General features: G+C 51.6%; 1 protein-coding gene across 1 annotated transcript in view; it reads left to right on the top strand.

The window, feature by feature from the left end:
* The window catches only part of PEPD (peptidase D), a 111,195-nt gene that overhangs the window by 35,202 nt on the left and 58,266 nt on the right, over nt 1–17,727 (top strand). Inside the window, exons 7-9 of the mRNA XM_006926787.3 lie at nt 746–790; nt 10,171–10,246; nt 11,173–11,219. Coding sequence (XP_006926849.1) covers nt 746–790; nt 10,171–10,246; nt 11,173–11,219 — 168 coding nt within the window. The remainder of the gene's footprint in view (nt 1–745; nt 791–10,170; nt 10,247–11,172; nt 11,220–17,727) is intronic.

Raw genomic sequence — 17,727 nt, 5'->3', positions numbered from 1 at the left:
TTATAGTTTGAGGGGTTCCCTTTACTATTTCCTGTAGGATAGGTCTTCTAGCAATTAATTCTCTTGGTTTTTGTTTATCTGAGACTGGTTTAATTTCTGCTTTATTTTTGAAACATAGCTTTGCTGGATCTACACTCTTGGTTTGCGAAACTTTTTTTTTTTTTAGCACTTTGAGTATGTTATCCTACTGCCTTTTGGCCTCTGATGAGAAATCAACCATCAGTCCCATATGTGATGAGTTGCTTTTCTCTCTCTACTTTCAAGATTCTCTCCTTGTCTTTTGAAAGTTTGATTATGACGTGTCTAGGTGTGGATCTCTTTGAATTTATCCTGTTTGGAATTAATTTAGCTTTATGGATGTGTAGATTAATGTTTTTCATTAAATTGGCAAAATTTTGGTCATTATTTTTTCCAATATTCTTCTCCTTTCTCTCTCTCTCTTCTGGGATTCCCATTATGCGTATGTTGGTATACTTGGTGGAAAAAGCTATGCTGTCTGCCTAGAGAGGGTACAAGATGGCATTTCGCAGCCAAGCAGCTTATTCCCCAACTGACTGCACTAAGAGGGCATGGCCTGGGCTGCCACATTTGCAGTGAGCAGCAGGCCTTTTGTAGGCCAGGCAGTCATGAGATTAAAGTTAAGGGCCCCCTCTTGATCATGGTATTTATGTCTTGAACGAGGTAGTTTTTGCTGGGAGATGATGGACCATTGAACTAATGGGCTTGCTTTGTTTTCCCTCTATAGGTTCAATGTCAACAACACCATTCTTCATCCAGAGATAGTGGAATGGTAAGTATGGCCTGTGGCTGTGATGCTGTTCATTGTGCTCAGCTCAGGAAGGTGAGAGATCCTGCCGTTCCTGCCTGCTCCATCTCACAGAGCCCACCAGACAAGCCCGGCCCTAGAACCTCTTCTCTCAGGCTCTTCTCTTTTCTGTTTTGTTTTGTTTTTCAGTTGGTTTGTTTTTTTGTAAGGGCATGAGTCACTTGAATGTCAATTAAATTTCTCTTATCTTGTCCTTTATTTTCAGTCTTTTAAAGCTCCTACTATAAATTAGCTAACCTTATGTAGCTCAGTTAAAGTAGATAGTGAAAAGAGTAAAAATAAATATCATACGTAATCCTGTTACCAGAAAGGTAAACATGTTTTCCTCAAGTCATGCATCTGTCTTCAGTAGTTGGTATCCTCTTATATATGTTCTCATGTTGCCTGCTTGCTTTCCTTGGTAATGCCGGCAGCCCTTACATGCAGCTTAGCCGATTTCTGGTCGGTCGCAGCAGGACTTTCTCAGGGGGGGAATCACTTCTTTGGACCCTGGAAGTGGCCCTCCAACTCTGATGTGTTACTGGTTTTCTTCTTAAGCACTCAAGTTGCTCTTTGATAGCACCAAAATGTTATCCGTTACATGGCTGCACTTATTCTGAATGCAGGAGAGATGAGACGAGGCCTTTACCACATAATCACGTAACTGGGAGGTGTGCGGTCTCCTCACGTCTGCTCCTAAAGCCCCATCTAGTTGGGAGAGCTCACTCACCTAGTCTTAAGCTTGGGAACACTATCCTGAAGGATGAATAGGGGTCAGGTGGTGAGGATGGGCGGAGTGTAGAGTTGGGGAGAGGGAGAGAATGATCCAGTCTGAGGGAGCACTTGTTCAGAGGCTGGAGACAAGAGAAAGGGTAATGGCCTTGTGTGGCCGGCATAGTGCACACACTGCAGAAGTGGCTCCTGAAGGCGGTTGGAAGGTTGGGCAGGCATCAGCCACGCTGTCAGCTTAGACTTCGTCTTGAGAGACATGGAAACTAAGGGAAATCTTTGAAAGATTTAAGCAAAGAATGGTAGGGTCAGGCTTGCATTCTAAAAAATCATTTGGCCTCAGCCTGGAGACTCAACTGTAGGGCGAGAGTGGGAACAGGTTGGCAGTGAGGAGTCTGTTGTGGGGTCTAGGTGGCGGTGGAGGGGTGGTGTGAGAGTTGAGAGGTAAAGCGTCAGTCAAAGGAATGCTCCTGAGAGGAACCTACTGTGAAAGCTGAGTGAAGGGTGGAGTTGGAGGTGACTCTAGGTTTTCGTCCTGAAGAGCTGGGTGGTGTGTCGTGGAGATGGGGATGGCCAGTGCTGTGTGGGATCAGGAGCTTGTTTGGGCTGTGCTGGGTTTGAGGCAGGAGCCAGTGGGAGACAGCCTGGGCCGGAGGTGAAGATCTGAGGGCTGTCAATAGGCATTGGTACTGACTCTTGGGGCAGCTGGAGAGCAGGCCAGCCAGCCTGCCTCTGTGCCCATCATGGCCACACACAGTGAGGGTAGGACCTATGTACTCCAAGTTCATGGCCATCACTTGGCAGAAGAATAAATCCTGAATACTCAAGGACAGGCCCACGTTCACTTACGCCCCACGTGCAGTGTTTCCTCCTGGCCACTTACAGTTAGGTGCTTTGCAGGGGATGGCGAAGTGGTGCGCTTCAGCATCTCCTAAAGGATAAGCCATTAGCTCGTCACTTTGGAACAAGCACGCTTTAATTCTGGTGACATTTCCAAGGCTCTGAAATGGATTCCGCGTTCATAATAATACTTCCCAACTTTATTAAAGCCAGCAGCAGAAAGGAGTTATTTGGCATTTGATGGCAGTAGGACTATTTTAGAAATGTCACGTTGTCCTTACTGCCTCAGGGGTGTATTTTAATAGTGTGTGTACCAGCATCTGTAGTGACTGAAGTCATTCTCGGTGAGAGCCATGGTAGTCGTGGTCATTGCCCTCCTTGAGTCACTGAAGGAAGGATTCTGGAGGGAATGAAAGGCAGATCCCTGATTTATAGGAGAGGGGGTCTTTCCATGACCTTAAATTATGACTCATTGATGCATCTTTGGGCTTCTGTGTCCTGAGTGCTTTTGCTACCATCTGTCTCTAGTCCCCATGGAGAAAAGCTGCCTGGAGTAATGGAAAAATTATCTACTCAGGCAAATCCAAATTCTAACCCCAACCCGCCCCCTCAGGAAGTCAAGGACAGGCCCACGTTCACTTAGCTTTTCTGAGCTCAGGTTTTTCATCTATAAAATGGAGGTGTACTAATACGTAACTCACAGTGTGGACCTGAAGATTCACCAAGTGTCTTAGACCATTCAGGCTGCCCTCACAATTTACTGCTGACTGGGCGGCTTATAAACAACAAATTTATTTCCCACAGTTCCGGAAGCTGAGAAGTCCAAGATCAAGGCTGGCGTCTGATGAGGAACCACTTCCTGGTTGATAGATGGCCATCTTCTTGCTATGTCCTCACGTGGCAGAAGGGGCAAGAAGCTCTCTGGGGTCTCTTTTATAAGGGCACTAATCTCATCCATGAGTGCTCTGCCCTCATGATGACCTGATCACCTCCCAGAGACCCCACCTCCAAATACCAACACATCAGAGATTAGATTTCAACATCTGAATTTTGGAAGAAGACAAGTACTCAGTCTATAGCACTTAGTCTCAGGGTCCGCTCCTGCAGAGTAGAAGTGGGCTCCCTTGATGGATGCCTGAAAAATTGAGTGAGAGCATAAGTGCTAACGCATCTGCATAATGGCTCTCACCTTTTGAGACTTCCCATATGCAAGGTATTGTGCTAAGTACTTGACACATGTCACCTTATTCAGAAGAGGTATTTTATTTGTTATAAGATAGGTGCTCCGATTATTCCCATGCTACAGATGAGGAAAGTGAGGCACAGGGAGGTGATTTGCCCAAGAAAAAGGCAGGAATTGTGTCCAGGCTGATGGTTCCAGGATCTCTGTACCGCCCCTTGCAACTCCAAGGAACACCCTGGCGGGCGGGGCAGCCTACCTGAGTGTGAGCCTTCCTTCCAGTTCACTTTGGGCCACTGGACTTGCAGGGTCGCTCAGACCCTGCAGCATGGGTCTGGTGTGAGGCCAGGGTATGGTAGGGGCTGGGGGCCAGGAGCTGTGTAGCTAAGCTCCACCAGCGCCACGCCTCCTGTCACCTGCCACCCGCATGCCACCGGGCTCCTGATCAGTAACTGGGCTGGGGATTTGGGCTGCCTCAGGGAGCGCGTCTGGAGCGCGTCTGGTGGGGGGCAGTGAGCAGCCTCGCCCAGCACTCTCCTGGCTTCCTTTCTCATTTTTGTTTAGGCATCATTCATTTCCATCCAGTGACCGTTTTATTGTTTTCCATTCTCTCAAGCAGTACCTTTTTGATTTCCTGTAAATTCCTCTATAATCATACTCTTCCCCACAAACATGAGATCATAACTGATAATTTCTCTTCTTGTGCTGGGTATTGCAGTTTGAATGTGGAGGTCAAAAGTTGAAACTTAATAAGAGGGGGCGCCTCACTTCCATAATTTAGGTTGTGGTTCTACTTTCCTGTTCTGCAGATGATTAAATTGATCTGAAGGTAGGGTAGGAAATAAAAGGAGATGCTTTTGTACTCTTTAGTAGCTCGGTGCTTTAGATTTCAGTTAAGTACCTCTGGAAGCATCACAGGAGAGCAAGCATGTCAGCAATTGCTGTGCGCCTTCTTGGGTTTTAAGTGAGACTGTGTGAAATTGAGTCATGCGCCAGTTTTAGAACTGTTAATTACACGGAGGGAAGGTGTCCTGCATGTATTAATCAGGCAGTGGGGTAACATTTCTATTTCGGCTCCCCTGCCTTTCTGTGTTCGGAGGTGCCGAGGTGTGGATGGTTCAGGGGCAGGAGCGCACTGATTTCCTTCGTCTTTGCAATGTCCCAAATTAGAAAAGGTACGTAGGTGATGACCTGGATTCTTGGTGTGTATGTGAAAAATATTCCAGGAGGGTTGCCGTCTTTGTCTCCCAACAAATAGATAGGCATTTAACTCTGAGTTAATGAGAAAGCCGATTGGAAAGTGGGATCCTCAGCAGAGTGAGCGCTTGACTTACAGTGTGCCAGGAGGCAGGAGGTGGGATGTGGGAGCATTGGCAGATCCTGGGCACCGAGTTGAAATTCCCGCACCTCCCCCACATGTGGCCCATGTCTGCCTGGCCCCGGTCAGGTCTCAGGCACAGTTGGCTCACAGCCATCGTTTCTTTATGTCTCTGGTCTCTCTGAGAAGACTTATTGATTGAGCCTTCTAAGGATACGTAATTCTAACCGGCTCTCTGCTGCTGTTCTGGGATTTTACCCTTTGCATCATGGGTGGAAGGAAGGGTCATGGGGGCCCTGTGGTATTGCATTCCTACCCAGCTCTCCCACAGAACCATCCCCCATACATTCATCTCTAGGAGAGATGGAATTCCTGTCCCTTCAAATGGGTTTTGTTCAACACTATGGCACTTTGATGCTCAGAGACTGATTTTAGAAATACTGCATCCTTTCCTGCTACTGTTTTCAGCAGTGGAACATTCAGATCTCAGTTAATTGATGTCTTCATCCTGTGTTTAATGTCCACAGGCAGTTTCGTGACCTGCGAATATTTAAGGGGAAAAAAATTGCACAAGCGAATCTTAGCCTCGTCCAGTTTTTGTCATTTTAGGCCTCCGACGGGGACTCTGAGCCTTTGTCCCTCCACCCCCACCCCCCTGCCTGGGGTGCTGCCTTTCTGCTTGAGCGGCCCCCTTGGTGCGGTGATGCTCACAGCATGGCCCGCAGCCAGGGACTCTATGGGAGTGCTCATGCCTCTCTCACGCACATCAGGCACCTCCCCTTGCTGGGGGGAGGGCCTGAACCACCTTCTGTCCAGAGTCCTTAAGTGACATCAGTGTTGTCCTTTCCTGACCCTTGGTCCTCTAATGCTTCATGGAGGAAGTGGCCTTTGTCCTCTCCTGGGGCTAGACCCTCACAGATCACATTTCTAACCACCACCCCACACATCCTTGGGCCAGGTAAGGCTGAGCTGAGTGTGACACGAAGCATCCCTCACTCCAGAGGCGGTCGGACCTGCAGAGGCAGGACCAGCTCGGAATCCTCTTCCCTTGCCTTTTCGTGCTCAGGGGTAATGGAAATGGCCTCGTCGGATTCAGGGCAGTGAATTCTTCCTGAAAATGGGGACAAACTGTACAGAGTGCTGAGAAGTCTTATTATTTGCTGCAGTAATCTTAAAAGTTTCTGGTGCTCGTGCCATGGCGATGAGTGGGCCAGGCTAGCATGCCTGGTGCCTGGGTGAGACTTCAGGCCCAGAGTACCCAATGGATATTTGAGTAAGCCGGCACAGGTAAGCTGGCACTCAACAAACATCTGTTTTCAGGGCCTGTTAAGCTGGGGTTAAATTGGGCCAGTCCAGTGCTCGGTGAGGCTGCTTTCTCCGGAGAACTGCTTTTATGGGATAATTTGCCCTCGTTCAATTTGATTTATTTTTAATATGACTAAAAAATAAATCCTGAGTAAATCAGCTAGAGGCCTAGTTTGTCATCTTCCCAAAAGTAAAATTGGAAAAGAAAGCAGCATCCTGGTCCTTGACCACTGAAAATACCGCTCGTCTCTAAAGGGAAAGGAGTGTGGTTGGGCTCCAGGCCTCTTTCTCCTCGGGCTGATTGTGCGCTTTTCCCGGGTTATCTCCTGATCGAGGGCACTCATGCTGCAGGGAGGAGGCCGAGTGGAGAGCCTGTGTGGTGGGCTCCTGGGGGTCAGATCCCGGGACCACCTCTTCCCACCTCTGTGGCTGGGGCAATGCAGTGGTGGTGGAGTTTGAACTGCTGAGGCCTGTGGAGGCTGCGCCCCTGTCCTGCCCAGGGCGTGGCAGGCTGAGCGGCCTCCCGCAGTCCTGGTGAACTCCCCCAGGGCGGGTGGAGGACACCTCCTTTTCTTTTTGAAATGAGGCCATTATCTCTCCTTGTTGGAAGCAGGATGTTTCCAGCTTTGGTGTGGTGCCCAGATATTGCTTCTATCCCAGTTACTGTGTGTCCCCTTCAGGCCAGGTGCTGTTCTGGCCCTGAGACCCTGTCCTCCCGGGCTATGTATGACCCGGGAGGAGACTTAAGTGAAAAAGAGATTACAAGTGTAATAGCTCAATGAGGATTCCTTTAGACTGCCCAGGGAACACAGAGAGGGGACTTAGCCAGGTGGCGGGGATGGTGGGAGCAAGTGCCAGGCAGAGGAGTCTCCACTGGGAGAGAGTGGGGTGGGCCCAGGGAGCGTTGGGAGCCACCTTAAAGATTTGACTTCATCCCAAGGACATCGAGAGGCCACTCACTGACGGTTCTGAGCAAGGAAAAGCAAGGTCAGATTTGCACTTCCTCAAGATCCCCTGCACTGTTAGGTAGCAGATAGACCTGGAGGCTCGGAAGCCACAAGAAGCAGGAGAGGTTGACCAGGCTGGAAGGACCAGGGTCTGGATGGAGAGAAGCAGGGTCTGAGAGAGGTTGTGGAGGTGGATGCATAGTCCTTGGTCATCAGTCGGATGTAGGGGCAGTGGATGGGCCAGAGGGAGGTATCTGGGATGATGCCCCGTTTGTTTTAAGGGTGATGGCAGAGCTGTGGTTTGGGAGGGGGGCATGCGGATAGGCGGGAGTTTCTGTCACGCTGAGCTGGAGGTGCCTGGGGGACCCGCAGGTGGAAGTGCAACTGAGAAGCCTGTGCCAGGGCCGGGGTTTGGGAGCGGAGGCTGAGGTGAGGCGGAGGGGCAGAGGCGGGGGCAGGGGGGAACTGTCAGGGAGGCAGAGAGGAAGCAGCAGGCAGTACCAGAGGAGGCAGGGCTCCCCGTGCCTCGTCCTCAGCAGGTCACCTGATGCCTCGCATCTGGCAGCTGGGGTCATCACCTCATGTTGGTGAGAGGGCAGGTGGCAGAGCGGTGGGGGCTGAAGGGAGAAGAAGAGAGGGGATGGGGGGAGAAGATAGGGAAGATGCTCTCCCTCCTCTCCCAAGGCAAGGACTGTCTTGGTTTCCTCTTCAGAAATGGGGCTGGGTAGTGGAGGATAAAGCTTGGCTAGAGGAGGAAGAGGAGGTGAGTGAGTGGTCATGGAGCTTCCGTTAATAGGGGCCAGATGGATGGAGGAGGTTGGGGCTGGGATCTGAACTCAGGTATATGTGTGTGTTGGTAGGACTGAACCTCATCCGGAAGAGGGCACCCCTCCCCTTGTAGGGGGAGAGAGAGGAGAGCATGAGGGGGAGGACAAGGCTTGAGAGTTTGGGGAAGAGGTGAGAGTGCTCTCACCTGGCTTCTGTTCTCTGAGTGGATGAGTTCATTCATCTGCTGAGAAGAGGAGGCGGGCACCAAAGTGGGGAAGGGAGCGATCTTAGGAAGGCGGAGAAAGTTGGGGATAGGCCTCCTGCATGCCTGCCTGCAACTCATGGGGCTGCTGACTAGGAGCTGTGCCATCACACAACTGCAGGATTTCTCCACAGCCCCATGGCCCACATATAGGCATGGGCTCTGGTTTGACCCTTGTGGGGGTCTAAAATATTGGCAAGAGTGGTGGCAGGAAGGACGGACCAGAGAGCTAAGCTGAACAGACAGGCAGAGGGCAGAGGCAAACAGCCTGGGCCTGTTCCCACCTGTGTTGTCACTCTGGTCTTCACTGCATTCGAGAAGAGATGCCAGGGCACACTTGCCAGTTCCTCGGACTGGTGCCAAGCAGGGCTGCAGTGGGGAGCGAAGCATCAGGGCCTGCTAGATCATCCTGCAAGTGGTTTTGGACCTCAGGAGCCTTGATTTGCTTATCTGTGTCCTGCCCGTGGCTCTGGACTCTCGCTCTGAAGACAGAGCACAGGAATAAGCTTTCTGTTCCCCAGGTGGGGCTGCTTCCAGCACCTGATGCAGAATCTGAGGCACCTTTAGGATGATAAAGAGCAAACTGTTAGGCTTCAGGGTCTGCCCCTCTGGAGAGAAAACATGTTCATTTGAGAAAAGTCTCCATGGGATTAGGGGTTTGCTTTTTCCACATTCCCCAGAAGATTTTACAGTCTTAAGAAGGCATCACTGTGCTGCAAGATGCCTTCCTCACTTCCTGGTAACAAATGGCTGGCTGTCCCAGCTGGATGGCACCATGGAGACGGTGTGAGTCAGTGGCTCAGGCTGCTTCTGTGAAGTCCCGAGGGTTTGCTGCCTCTGATGGAGGTGGGAGCGCCCTCCCTGACAGCAGCCTGCCCCCGCTGGGGCCGGCTCAGGGCGATCAGGCTTCAGGGTGGACAGTGGCCAGATGAGAGGCGCTCTGGGCAGAGGGGCAGGTGCTGCTCTGCCATCAGACACCCTGGCTCTGCTGATCTGGAGTGTGCTTAAGTGTGTTCCCTTTGAGAGAGGGAGAGGCGACCATGCGGGAGCTTTGGCGAAGATGGGTCACCTTTTATAAGGGTACAGAGCTGGCCATGAAGGTCGGCTGAGGACTCTGTGCTCTTAATGACTAGGCATGGCTGTGACCCGGAGTTGCTTATTTGAAATGGTGTAGGCAGAAGATGAATATTTATTTAGCCTCTCTATGTGAGTCTTACTTGGGGATGAGATTGATTGCAGGGACTAGAAGCCCCACCAAATTTGGGCACGAGTTTATTGTGAGGAGCCCAGGAGCCCAGTCGCAGGAAGTGCAGTGGATCTCCAAAGGGCAGCAGGGCCTCCTGGTCGCACCTCTTAAACCCCTCTCTTCCCGCTGTTTCTCTCTTGTCTGCTCCTTATCTCCTGCTTCTCTCTGCAGACCGGCTATTTCCACATTTATTCCTGCACTCAGGCTGGAACTGGCTACAGCACGTAGCACCCTGTTCCCACCCCCACCCCTGTCTCAGGCAGGGGTTTGAGTGACATGGTATTCCCGGGCTGCCTGGTGGGCAGGTGGGTGAGGGTGGAGAGGAAATGGGAGACCTCTTCAGCTAACTGGACAGAACCCTGGGAGGCAGCATACTTAAGATTTAGGTCCAACGGCCTCATCGGGTAGATTTTATCCCCATTTTACGGGTGAGGAAACCGAGTCTCAGTGAGGCAAGGTGTATCTAGCTGCAGAACCTGGGCTTCTTCCACCACCCACAGTGGCTTCCAGACGTAACTGGAGCTAGCCTGCATGCCTGAGGTCAGGGCGGGCAGTGCTTAGTGCAGCTTTCACTCCTGGGGGCTTCGTAGCCGACTCTACCACCGCTCCCTTGCCCAGGCAGCCCATCAGCAGCCTGGCTGGGCATGACCTGGCCCTGTGCTCCTTCTTAAGCTATGCAGGTGTGGCAGCCTCGGGGTCTCCTTAGAGGGGTCCAGCCGGCTCCTGCTAGAAGTCACTGACTTGCCGCTTTATTTTTCTACTCCCTGAAGCCGGGTCTTTAAGACGGACATGGAGCTGGAAGTTTTGCGCTACACCAATAAGATCTCCAGTGAGGCCCATCGGGAGGTAAGCAGGGCCCCGGCTGGTTCTGGCTGGGTTGGTCGAGCAGCGTTGCTCTGTGTGGGACAACAGGGCAGCATCGAGACTGACGCGCTCAGGGCACCCCCAGGCTCCAGCACCGTTCCAGCGAGCAGCACGTGTCGCGTCAGTCAGGCCAGACATGCGGTAATGGCTCTTTTCTGTTCTCCTGTGGGGACAGGGCAAGGACACAGAGGTTCTTAAGGCACCCACCCTTTGGGGAGTTTCCCAGCCAGAAGTCCCCACTTCCAGGAAGGTGGGGCTTTCCTTCCTGGCATTCTGGCAGTCTGAGCTCCTTTTAAAGAATCTTTTGTTCTTACCCATGATTCAAGCACATTTATTACTCCTTTTTTCTGAAAATTTATTCACACAGTTATTTCTCAGACTCCCCGCTTTATCTGAGGAGCGAGAGCATCTAAGGAAGTGTGTTTCTTGAAAGACCGTCAAGGTGACTGAGATAGCCCAGTGCCCGCCTGGTGACAGCAACAGCTTTGTGTCAGGAGACAGACAACGGTCCCTTGTGGGCAACAGAATCTCTTGTATGAGTTCATTTTCTCTGTTTTATGGACGTTAAACAAAGGAAACCTTTTAGGATAGGCACCATAGCTGCTGAGCACTAAGCATTCACGGACACTTTGGCTAAATCTTAACTGCCCTCAGCCCGCAGCTGCCCGAGCCACAGCTCTGTGCGGGCATTTATCGGCTTCTGAGTGGAGGTGCTCCAGCATGGTTTAAATAAACTCTATGGCTTTTGACACTTTGAAAAAGTTCTAATTTGTCACATTTCTGTGCCACTGTGTGCACATTTCATTTTTTTTTAGAGAGAGAGATTCTTTTGAAAAAGTGCTCTACGTTATTTATCAGGCCATGCTACTTATCTCCTTAATACAAATGTCTTAATATCCATCCTCCAGGTAATGAAGGCTGTAAAAGTGGGAATGAAAGAATATGAGATGGAAAGGTAAGCTTCTGTGTTTCTCTGGGTAAAGACTAAAACGTAAAAGCAATAATTTATGTTCCCCGAGCTAGTAGCAGATGGGGCACCTCAGTGATGTGCACAGATTGAGTGGGGGTTATGAGCAGGGCTTCGGCACCGTGGGCAAAGAGGATTTTTCCTGCGACTCTGTCCACCTCGCTGGCTCTTGGCAGAGTGTTTGATGGTAATGGTCTTTGATTACTTTTCAGGCTGGTTTAGTGCCCCATTATTCCCCTCTTTGGACTCTGTGCAATTTGCAGGAAACTTTAGGGAAGAGCTGCTATTGTGACTCTGAAAGGCGCTAGTAAAACAGCTTGCCATTTTTATGTGTAAACACTGCCCTTATGTCTGCTGTGCTTGGACAATTGGGTCTTGGGATGGTTAAGCGGCTCATGGAGTGTTCTGGAGAGCTCCATTGGCCTTGGGCTCCAGTTAGCCCTGCAGTGAGCCAGGGCTACCGGGTGCTTCCTGGAGCTGCCCAGCCGTGACGAGTGTGCCCTGGCCAGCCCCTCATCCCTACTCCGGGACCTGGGGGTCAGCATGCTGCTGCCCATGGTGTGAGGAAGCCCCAGTGGTTCCTCTCCCACCCATGTCCTGGGTCACTGCCGCTGACCACACCACCTAGAGGCCTCCCTGGGAGAGGACACAGAATAGGCTGCCGTCTTTCCCCAGTGACACAAAAAGAAATCCACATTTAGTCTCTGCCCCCAAGTTCCTGACACAGAGCTTCTAAAACCCTCAGAATTTCCCAAGTGACAGAAGTGAGAGTCTGTTGTTATTCACAGTAAGCCCCTTTCAGCCACACCTGAGTTTATGCTAATGCAGTGCCTCCTGGGGAAGGGAGAGGGGCAGATGGGGCTGGTTGCCTGGAGGGTTGTAAGTTTCAGCCCCCACCCCCAGCCCCCAGGGAGAGGAGATGGGCTGTGCTCTGACTCATGATTCAGTCAATTGTGCCTAGAAATGGAACCTCTCTAAAAACCTTACACTGCATGGTTTGGAGGGCTTCGGGTTGGTGAGCACGTCGAAGTGCTGGCGGGGGGGTGGGGTTAGGGGGGCACGCCTGGAGAGGGAGTCCAAGCTCTGTGCCCTTCCCGCATACCTTGTCCTGTGCATCTTTTCCATCTGGCTCATCCCGAGTTGTTATCTTGTATAATAAAATGGTTATAGTAAACGCTTCCCTGAGTTCTGCGAGCCATCCTAGCAAATTATCAAACCCAAAGAGGGGTCATGGGCACCCCCAGTTTATAGCCAATTAGTCAGAAGGGAGGCCCGGACTTGTGATTGGTGTCTGAAGTGAGGACAGTCTTGTGAGATTGAGCCCTTAACCTATAGGGTCTGTGGTAACTACAGCAATTAGTGCTAGAATTAAATTGTAGGACACCCAATTGTTCCACGGAGAATCAGACTTGGTGGTCTAGAAAACCCACCAAGTGTCAGAAGTGTGAGTACAGAAAAAAGAGTTTTTACCTTTTACTTTCACCTACCCCTCCCCCGCCCTGCCCCCATCCTGGGCCATCCTTTCCTATCAGGCCTGAAGAGCTTTGTGTTGCCTCCTCTTGCCCACCTTGTAGGGCCCAAGTCTCCCTGGGGCACCCCCAGGACCTGCTCTGCTTCCACATCCCCTCCCAGCCCTTCTGGCCTGTCCACTGTCAGTGTGGGCCGAGTGTGAGGAACAGATGGAGTCAGCATGGGCATTTACGTTCACCATGACGTGGCTTGGAGATAGATGTGTTTTCAAAGTCTAACCCTGAAAGGGGCCTGAACTGGGAGCCTCTGTATTTCTCTCCTGTCACCCTGGGTGGTAAGAGGTTAACACGGCATTGCCTGGTGTTCCAAGAGGGACACATGCTTCATACAAGGAACCAAGAGGATGGTGAAGGGCATGTGGAGTCGGCTCAGCCTTTGCCTCCATGCAGTCTCTGATGTAGCGGTATTAAGGATTCCCAGAGCCCCTGCCCCGACAAGGATCTGGGACAGGACGAGTTCTGTGGGGCTGCCAGGGATGTGGGTGAGGCAGTGGCCCCTGAGAGCGACACTGCCCCAGAAATCTGTTCTCACCTGAACTGGCCCATAGTGACCCACAGCTGATGCCTCAAGTAAAAATAACCCAGAAATTGGAGCAGGACTAGCTTGCCCCAGCGTGGAACCCTGCCGTCCGCTGCATCCTGGCAGCCTTGTGCCCTATGCTGCGGGGAGCCCAGCTCTGAAGGTGACTCCTAAGAGGCGCCTGAGCTGTCCCCCCAGCCGTGTCCCAGAGCCTGACCGTGTTACAGTTGGACAGGCCTGTGTGTGAGCTCTGGGTCAGGGGCCAGGACCCTCAGAACACTTCCCCCAGCTCCTTACCCCTCACCCACCCAAGGTAATGGCAGTCTTTTTTTTTTTTTTCTTTTAATGGGAAATTTCAAATACTCCCTCCCCCGCAAAATAGCGTAATGAACCTCAAAGACCCGATCAAGGTTTCTGTTTAGTTTTGTGTCATTGTAGTATTTAAGACCAAATACTATCGCAGCCATCGTGTCATCTCACCTGTAAGTACATCAGTAGGTGGTGTCTCAGTTGATGAGGATATTTTTTTCCTTTATGTAACCACCATGTCATTATCACATCTAACCAAATTAGCAGTAATTCTTTCTTTAATGTTATCAATATCTAGTCCATATTTGTCTATAACTATCTTTTTAGAGTTGGTCTGTTCAAGTTGGGATCCAAAGTCTATGTGTTGCATTTGGCTGTTGTTTAGGAGGGTCTCATTGAGCTGAGTTCTGAGGAGATCTTAGTTTTGTCTTCGGACCCATCAGCCTCCTCCCCTCCCCCATCCTTGGGTTCTCTGCAGTGCTGCCGCCCCTGTGGGTCAGGGGAGGCTCTCAGAGAAATAAGCATGAAGGTCATGGCCAGGAGCAGCTGCCCTGAGGGTGCTGAGCAGTATTAATTCAGCTCCACGTGCCAGGTGTGTGCACTGATGCACACCTACTGTGCGCTGTGCCCAGCCTGTGGCTGGTCATAGGAGATACAGAGGGGGAGCAGTGTCTGCCCTTGGAGCTGTCTAATCTCTGGGTCCCTGAGAGCTGAGGGCAGGGGGTTCCTGGGGTAGAGGGTGGGGACTGCTCTGGGGTAAAGCTGAAGCAGAGACAATGAGAATGAGTCAGACTTTTTCTGAAGGACAGGGTGGTAGGGTGACCTTTGGGGATAGAGGGTGTCACCGCCTGAAGACGGTGGGAAATGGTCGTCCTAGGACATTGTCACATCTTGGGGTGTCCCTGGACATATTTGAAGAGGGCACTCTCAATTGCCAGTGCCAGCCAAAGCCCCTGGGGGCATCTGCAGTCATGAGTTGGGGCAGCTTCGCTCTGCCTCACGCTCCTTCCCCACAGACATGATTCTCTACCACTGCTGGGTGGCTCAGGGACACAGTTTCATGGTCTGTGTCCTTGGGAGCCTGGATGCTTCTTCTTGGAAGCCCCACCTTGTCTCGTTTATCTGCAGTGTCTGCTCCATAGTTGATGTCAAGAAATACAGCGGGTGGGTTGGATGGATGGATGGATGGATGGATGGATGGATGGATGGATGGATGGATGGGAGAGAGAAGAAAATGTCCTGAGCTATTTTTCTGCTCTCATCTTTGCCCCTGTGAGCCTTAGCCTTCTTTTCTTAACTTTTCTTAAGTGGGGAATATAAAACCTCCATGTAAGCAAGTGTCTGTTTAGTGCAGGCTGGGCCGTCCCCAGGAAGGTCCAGGACAGCCAGATTCCCAGACGGGCCACTGACCCCTGGGTTAGAAGGGCATGCCTAGAACATGCCGTGGCCAGCCCTGGCCCCCCAGAGGGACACAGGACAAGAAGGGTAGGGGCTCCTGCGCATCGGGACTAGGGGGAGGGCAGGTGTGGGAAGGGGCAGGAGATGAGGCTGATTTTCTAGAAGGAGGACACGCCATCACCGAGATGGGGGTGCTCAGACTCAGACTCAAGAGATACTGCCCAGGAGACCCAGTTCTAAGTCATATGCTTTTTTTTATTGTTGTTTTATTATCAAAAGTTTGTTATAAAATGTCGAAGGTATGTTTCAAAAAAAAAATGAGCTGATGGCATTTACTAAGACACCTCCTCCTTTGTGCCGTGTCTATGAGTAGGGTTTCAGAGGAAATGAAAATCACTTTCTGCAATTGAGGTGTAGTAAATTGTGTTAAACCAATAAGACATTAATGTTTGGGTAAATCGGGCACTAACAGCATCTGACTGCAGGCCCAATCAGGCGGGCCATTTTACTGCCTCATATTATTTAATGTTAGTGGTGTAACCAGCTTGTAGCCGGCTGGCATGGGGCTGGCAGCTGAATCAATTACCTGCAAACACTAATTTAGAGCATGCTCAATTGGCTGTGTAAGCAGGTCCCGGTTCACATTTGCCACAAAGAGATTAATAACTTGATGTTTTTGACAGCCTGGGACCTTAATTGAAATTACACTCTCTTTTTCTCCAAGCTGTGAATGGGACATTTTGGACCCTTCCATGACAGCTTCTGTGGGAATTGTGCGAGTCATGTGAAAGGCAGAGGGACTGCGAGGTGTGCTAGGGGACACGTTGCGTTGTCTTCCTCCCCGGGCTGGGATCCTTCTTGGCAAACACGCCGACCCCATCTGGAGACCTTTGACAACGCCTGGGTTTTTCGCTGCTCTTCTGCCACAGGCAACAGCCCGAAATAACAGCCACCTGCTTTCTTTTCGTCTTTTGTTAATGAAGAACATGCCCAGCTGTGCTTCTCTGGGCTGAAAGTCTCCTTGCTTTTTCCTGCCCCTCAGCCAGATGGAGCACGTCACAATTCCGTGTTCATTATGCCCCTGGGTCCAGATTGGGAGTGGGGGACGGGGACCTAACTGAGGGGTTTCTTCCCCCTACCTGTGCGCGGGTTAGAGACTGGCCACACACCATACGCCACCCACATATACCACACTGAGCATTCACACAAAACACACAACGCACCTGCCACACGCAACACCAGACATACAGACACGCACCACACATATGTAAATGTCCCCCACACAGGTACATGCACACCCCACACATACCACACCACTCACATACCACACGCACCTTACACACACACACTTCACACAGATCACTTATAAACTACACACAGGCACTCACACACACGCGTGCGCGCGTGCGCGCACTCCACCCAAGCCATGGGGTGCTGAGGCAAGTGGTTGTCTTTCAATTTACCCACCCCAGGGAGCAGGTAGCAGAACCCGTTGCTGTGTTCCTATTAAACAAAGCCAGATTTTTTTTTTTTTTTTCATTTTGGAGGATTAGATAATTTAACTCCAGTGAGGATAACTGTAAGGTGGGAGAGTTATAGGAAACCGCAGAACCCCACCACCCCATGGTGATTATGGCTGCAGAAAGCACAGGCAGTTGAGGCAGACCAACTGCTTTTTTCCCCCCAGGCCTGGCCCTGCACAGTCGCCTGCTGAGCTTATGTGTCATTCCACGCACCCCGCAGCAGGCCCAGGACTGGCTGCACATCCAGCTCTCCAGAGGCCACCCCGCGCCTCTCAGATCAGTTGCCTCCTCTTTCATCTGTCGGTCCCTCCTGCTGCACTGTAACCACTGAAGGACCCTCTGTCAGATGCCTGGGCCCTTCCCTCGCTCTGGGTCTTGCTTTGGCTCAGCATGTTGGGCGTGGTGGACGTGGTAGTCAGACATGTCTTTGGCCACACCCTTCGTGGGTCATGCAGAGGATCCAGGTTTCATTGGTGATGGACGTCACCAAGAGGCCCTTATTTCCCTCCTTCCTGGAGGTTCTGGGGATGTGCAGCTACCTTCCACTCACCTGGGAGTTTTCTGACCTAATCTGGTCTCAGCCTGGGCATTAATGACACTTCCCTCAGTTTACCCAGCCCCACGAAAGTGCTAGAGTTTTGCTTGGAGCCTTTGGAGCAGGTCTGGGTCCAGGCAGCCTCTGAGACCCCCACCCCTGGGTAAGAACGGATGTGACGGGCCCTTCTCTGTGGCCCTGGTCACTGTGGGCAGTGCCCCATGCCCTCCGCAGCGGACACAGCCTCTCTCTGTTGGCCACTTTGAGGAACAAGATGGTGGCATGGCTTGTTCAAAAAGGGCCCCCCGAGACCCCAGGTCTGAGTGTGGTGAAACCCACTCTTTGCCTCGTGTCGTGAGGCCGATGCAGGTTTCCTGCCAGCACTTCCTCGACTGTTGGAGACTGGCCACACACAGCCTACCACAGAGGGCTCAGGAAACCCCCATCAGTTCGATGCACCCTCAGGAAGGCAGCCTGGAGAGCTGCGCCCAGCTGGCCGCACCTCAGTGAGCCAAGCTCTTTCTGAGAGCCAGGGCCGTCTCCAGCAGACAGTTCTTGGAGTTCAGAGGAGACTTTACCTTATCCTGGGCAGCCCCATCCTGAGGTGGGCGGTTTCCTCTCGTGTGTCCATCCAGCCTGCTCTGTCCACACCACCCGACATGAGGGCGGGGAGCTCTCTCCA

The sequence above is a fragment of the Pteropus alecto genome, unplaced genomic scaffold, assembly GCF_000325575.1.
Source record: "Pteropus alecto unplaced genomic scaffold, ASM32557v1 scaffold7, whole genome shotgun sequence".
NCBI classification, from domain to species: domain Eukaryota; kingdom Metazoa; phylum Chordata; class Mammalia; order Chiroptera; family Pteropodidae; genus Pteropus; species Pteropus alecto.
The sequence above is the reverse complement of the archived record's forward strand: the minus strand, read 5'-3'. Positions and strand labels throughout refer to the sequence as shown.